At 49.2% G+C, this 6,000-nt stretch overlaps 1 protein-coding gene across 6 annotated transcripts in view; it reads left to right on the plus strand.

Moving 5' to 3' along the window:
• DAB2IP (DAB2 interacting protein) overlaps nucleotides 1-6,000 on the plus strand; it is a 196,069-nt gene that overhangs the window by 72,265 nt on the left and 117,804 nt on the right. For all 6 annotated transcript variants that reach the window (XM_017810161.1, XM_017810158.1, XM_017810155.1 and 3 more), the window contains one exon: nucleotides 5,808-5,911. In XM_017810161.1, the coding sequence (XP_017665650.1) occupies nucleotides 5,808-5,911 (104 nt within the window). The remainder of the gene's footprint in view (nucleotides 1-5,807; nucleotides 5,912-6,000) is intronic.

Here is a 6,000-nt window from a genome sequence, read left to right on the forward strand (position 1 = left end):
TTTCTGCTTAGAGCATGAAATGAGTGGGGAGGGAATCAATGATTCTGACATGGAAGAGTTGTGGGTACAGCCAGTGGGATTGCTGGGCTTTGTGGAAGTGTGTTTGAGCCAGAGATTCTGAGATGCAAAAAGAAATAATTTTATTCTGAAATAAGAAGTGGTGGTGGCACAGCTTTCCTTAACCTGGGGAACACCCTCCCTGTGTTCATTGGCTTTGCTTTCAGATGAGTCTGCTGGTTCAGAGGGCACCATTCCCTGCCTCAAACTTTTGCTTCCTGACCATTTTCATTTAAAAGTCTATTTTACTGCCTGATAAAGGTTTGGCTTTTAATAATTTTGTGTGGCATAATGGTGATAGCATTGCTGTAAGGGACCAAGTGGAATTTGCTGCAGGATCAGCATTGGGAGATATGTTCCAATAAACAGTTCTCCAGGTAACTGAACCACAAAGGTGGCCTTGCAGGTGAATTCCTGGTCCAGCTGCTGGGAGCAGGAAGGGTTTTCATCATCCCTCTGAGCTTCTTAACTGCTCTTATTCCACTGGAAATCAGACATTTTTGCATCTCCACTTCCCACAGCTCTTCAAGCCTCGTGAAGAGGAAAGTTGGCTCAGCTCAGCATTTATTACTTTCTGTTGTTGTCTGTTCCACTTTTTAAAAGTGCCTCTATTCCAACAGCAGCTTCTAAATCCCCCTTTGGATTCAGATGAAAGATCCATCTTTCCTCCTGGCCTCATGTGGCCACCTAGAGCTGTCTGAAATGTTGATTTTTCTGCAGCCTCTCTTGAGGATCTGGAGTCACTCAGACACTACAGTCTGTGTTCTCCAGGGATTGTTCTTAATTTGTAAGTGCTACGTGAGCCTTGTTAAATCACTGTCACCGCGCCTCCTCCTCCCCTCTGCCGAGTTTGTAATAAGGAGTTATTAGATAATGCAGAAATTAGGGGAATAGCACCTAAATTCATTAAGCAATAAAATTAATTCACGGGCTGTAATTGGATGAGCAGGAGACCGGTAATTCCTGTTCCCTTTGGTTTCACAGAAACTCCACCCCGGTGAGCGCTGGGGCAGCCGGAGGTGCCGGGCAGTGCCCGGCGGGGCAGGGCAGGGCAGGGAGGAGCTCAGCTCCGCTGGATCTCTGGAGCCAGCCTGACCTCTGCAGGGCTGCCCGCGGGACCTTTGCCACCGGCCTTCGCTTCTGATGGACTCTTAGTTTTCTGCGTTCCCTCCGGATGAGCCGGTGAAGGTTTATTGCCCTCCAAAGTCTCCTTTCTCTGCACGTCACGGAGCAGGACCCTGCCCTCCTGCCGTGTGTCCCGGTGCCGCTGCCTGCTCTGGCATTCCAGTCATACTTCCCTCTCTCTCTGCCTCCCATGAAGTCACCACCTCTCCTTCTCCCGCTCCTGGCTGGCTCCGAGTGCCATGGCATGAGCGCTGCTCGCCAGCACAGCTTCCTTCTGGTGAGTGCAGGGAGATGATTTCTCCTCCCGACTTCTCCCTCAGGTTGTCCCTCCCTTTCTGGTTTGGAGCTGGAGCAGTTTCAGATCGGGAAGTCCACTCGTTGGGAAGTGCCTGCTTGTTAGTTATTCCTTCCAGCTGCTTCTCTTTGCTTTTGTTCTTGCGTCTCTCCCACTGGCTCATCCCTGGAATTGTGTGTGAGAGATGAACAAACAGAAGGAGTTAATGGATTTCATTCCCAGTAATGAGAGTGAAATCCCGGTGATCTCTTGGACTAGCTGGGATTCACAGGAGCAGGTAATGCAAATGTAGAAACACCTCACTTGCAAAGTGCAAAGTAAACAGTGTTAATATTAGTTTGGGTGTTTGTTCCACGTAACAACCTGCTCTGGAGCAGTGTCTGAGAAGGTGAATCAAAGGCACTGATGGTGGGTGGGTTAACCAGGAGTTTGGGTGCCAGGGGCTCCTCACAGCCTGTTCTGCTGCTGTCCTGAAGCCTTGGGGGGATCCCTGTGCTGCTCTGTAATGATTCCACAGCATGAAAAACAGGGAGGAAAGATTAATTATCCTGCCAGTTCCAACACCTCGAATTAGTCAACAAATCAAAAGTGTTTATTACTGTACAGAAACAGTTTCAGATATACTCATAAGCCCTGGATCCTAAATTAATGTGCAGTGTTTGCAGGGCTGTGTACCCTGTTGGAGAAGTGGGATACCCTCAACTCTGGCTACTTAAAAAAGCTCCTGGTGCCTGCACAGCAAACACTGGGCTGGCCCAGCCATGTGGGATAACCTGGAAGAGGCTTCAGGGGATTGATAATTTCCAGGAAGTTTCTCTTTGAAGATCTTACTCTGCACTGGGGGAAAACGCAAACCATTTGCAGCCTCCTGTAAATATTTGGGAAAGCAGGAAGCCCTGGTGGTTGTTTCTTCTTGCTCCTGTGTTTTATAACGTGGATGAGCCCAGAACAGCCCCGGGCTGTGCAGACACTGAACCTGCTGCTTATGGGGACATTTAGGACATATTCCTGGAAAAGAATTGGGTGGGCCCACAGGAGCACAGTTCTGCAGCAGGGAGGGTGAGAGTAAAGCGTGAGTAGAAATGCCAAGTGATCCTTGGGGAAGTTCAGAGAAGCAGGGAAAATGCCAGCAACAATGAAGAGAAGATTAGACAAGGAATAAAGAATCTCCATCAGAATTGACTCAGTCCTCCTCAGAGTCACTTCTGAACCTTTCCCAGTCCAATTTTGAGGTTTTTAAGAGCTTCTAAAGGGCCAGGTGACATACTTAGGTGGGCCTGCTTGGTTCAGCTGTCCAGCATTAATTAGGAAACTTCTTACTGCTCATTTGCATATCCCAGCCTTTATTTGGGTGTTCTGTTGTGGGCTGGTGGAAACGGTGGAGAACTGGAAACCACCCCTTGCCAGGGGCATCCCTGTCTGCACATTGGCACCTCTGGCTTTCCTCACTGCACCCAAGGAATCTGTTTTCAGAGCCAGTGTTCCTGCACTCTAATCCTCCTTTACCAGACTGTTACTGCAGTGATTTTCAGGCCTCTGGGTCATAAAAGAAAGATTTGGAGGTTTTAAGCTTGTATCAGATTGAGGGCTTTGGGAGGACAGATTGTGTTCTGAGATACTGTGTGTCTGTGTCCGCTGATGCTGAGCGGAGGAATGGGCGTGTGGAGGTGTAATCCTGGAATTTTGGGAGTTTACAGAGAAATTCCCTATCTAGTGAGGGTGTTGTCTGATAAAACTAAGAGCTTCTGGGAATGTCATTCCGTGCTGCCTGCTGTGGTACTGTTCCTCCTCATGGAATCCTTTCTCTTGGGATACAAACGGATGGCAGACGTTCCTTAAGGAAACCTTGCAGTGTTCCCATGGAATGGTCGAGGTTTTTATCAAATGTGAAGCGTTAAAATATCCAAGAGGCTGTAACTGAGGTCAGGGCAGGACCTTGGCCACAAAACCTGTCCAGCCAGAGAGGAGGAGGAAGTGTTAAATATGAAGAAAAAGCTGAAGTCAGACACTGAATCTGATCTCTTACAGTTTGCTTGCACAAGTGGGCAAATTTGTCAGAAATGGCAGAAAATAAGTCTGGAAAGAACTCCAGGAAATGTCTGGTATCAATGTGACCCAGGAGAGGGGAGGGAAGGGAGCTCGTTGTACCTGAACCTCTGTCTCAGAATGATCAGTCCCAGGGTGTAACTGTCCGTGGCAAGAGAGGACTGTTCCCAATGGCTAACCTAAATATCTTCTGCTGTAAATTAAGACATTTCTTTGTCAGCCTCCAGTGACTCCAGAGAGTTTTTATTATTGCCTTTCAGCACCTGTTTATGTGGCCACTGGCCGTGGGCTCGCTGTGACAGCAGGGCAGGGTGACCCTGAGGCTGAGCTTCCAGCCCTGAAGAAGTGAAAAGGGCAGTTAAACCTTTCTATATTCATCCTGTTCCCTGTGTAAAACTGTTCTGCTGTACATTCCTGGTGGTTAGGAGTTACTAATTTACCTGTAAGCTATTTTTATTAACCTTTAAAACAAACAGCTCCCCCCACACTCCCCCCAAAACACCCACACCCAACCCTCCTTCTGGTTATTTCTGGTGCCTTACAGAGGGTTTTGTAACGTGTCTCTCCTGCAGTGAAACCCACAGTGCTCAAACGAAGCTAAAAGGGAGATTTGACTCCAAGCATTTTATGAACCACGAGTTTAACACTCAGAGGAGGCTTTAGGTCCCAACCCAGCTCTGTGTTTTGGTCTGGGTGAGGCTGAGGTGTTTGCTGGCTCCACTGGGCTTGTTTAAACGGTGAAGTAAGAGGTTAAGAGAACAGTTTGTGACTTCAGTGCCATCAGCCCTGGGTACAGAGCAGCCCTGGGGCATGGCACACTCTCCCTTTCCCTGGAGAGCTCTGACCTGTGTGGCTGGGAGAGGAATCACATCGAGGGAGATGACCCAGAGTGAGACAGTTGTGCCCTGGCTCTGGCCGAGCCCTGAGGGGCCGTGACACCCTTGCAGTGCTTTCCCTCAGTGCTGGGCAGTGTTTGGGTGGGGAGCACAGCTCGGTGCCTCTGGGGAAAGCCCTTTCTTGTCTCTGCCTTTCATGTCATCCCATCGTTCCCAGCCAGGTATGAGAATTGCTTTAAACAAATGGTGATTTTTTTCTGGCCATTAAGAAAATGCAAAGCAGCTTCTCCAGTTGTCTTGTCATCTCGAGCTCACTTTCAAAATGCTGCAATCAAGCAGTTTTTTATGACAGCCCGAAACAAAAGGAGGCTCAAAGGAATGGGGTGGGAGCCTGAATGTGAGAGGAGATGACACCAAAGGACTTTGTTGCCTCCTCGACATTCAAAGTGCAGAGAAAGTGGCTGAGGCACTAGAAGGCTCAGCTGGAGGTTGGGAAAGCAGGGAACTGCTGGGTTTGGCTGTCTGGGATTCATCCAGGTAACGTGGCAACCAAGGAAGATGTCACTGAGCCAGCACCTCACCCCGTCCGGGGCTGGAATGTCACAGCCTGCTCTTTTGGAATAGGTTAAGAGACATCTCAGGAGCTGCTGGTTGCTTCCTGCAGATCCCAGGTGATGCCAGGCTTTGGTGAGGGCAGAACCCTGCTGAGGGACCAACCTCCATGGAAATGCTTGGCTAAGGAGGACTCTGGAATGCTTTGGGAAATCAGTCTGTTTTTCTGAGTTCCACGGTGCTTTCCAAGGGGGTTTGTGAACCGAGGAAACACCACCTCATGATGCTGTGGCTGACTTGTCCTATCAACTTTCTAAACATCTTCTTCTCCTCAGTGTTGGGCATATTTATTAATTTTGCCTTTTCAGCCCCCTCCCTTCCTCGCTCCTGGGGAAGGAGGTGAGTATTCCTATCCTCATTTTATACTTCAGCAAATGCAGGATTTAATAATTTTTTCCTAGTTCCAAAGCAAACTGCTGGAGGAATGAGAGAGGTAACTTAAGCATCCTGTGCCTCTAACCCCATTAGCAGCTTCCCTGAGGAGGATCAAATCCACAAGTGCACGGATCTGTACTTTGCATATAATTCCCGCTCAGCTCAATGCAGTTTCTGTTTACTCATCTGCAGACTGGAAATAATGATAATGCCAACCTGTCAGGCATTATCTGAAGCTTACAGTTGTATAAAAAATGCTAATAGTTGAAGGTGAAAGCCTTGCTGATGGAACATCGCTCCGGGCAGAAACGGGAGCGGAATCCTCGGGGTCGCCGTGTTGGCTCGTTTGCAAGGGCACCTCAAAGGGAGATGAGCCACGTTTTGTGGGGCCTGCTGGCATTGCTGGGCTGCTCCTGTGTTGCTGGGTTTGTAACTGTCCTTGTTTTGTGTTCCCTCCCCAGAGTCCCCCCCGGAGAGGTGCGGGCAGAGGCGCAGCATGCCCAGCGGGATCCCGGACAAGAACCCCACCATGGAACCCGCGGCCACGACGCCCTTCCGGGTCACGGTCAGTGCCACAGGACCTTAATGAGTGCCACAGGACCTTAATGAGTGCCACAGGACCTTAATGAGTGCCACAGGACCTTAATGAGTGCC

This window comes from Lepidothrix coronata, unplaced genomic scaffold (assembly GCF_001604755.1).
Source record: "Lepidothrix coronata isolate B3197 unplaced genomic scaffold, Lepidothrix_coronata-1.0 Scaffold28, whole genome shotgun sequence".
Classification (NCBI taxonomy): Eukaryota; Metazoa; Chordata; class Aves; order Passeriformes; family Pipridae; genus Lepidothrix; species Lepidothrix coronata.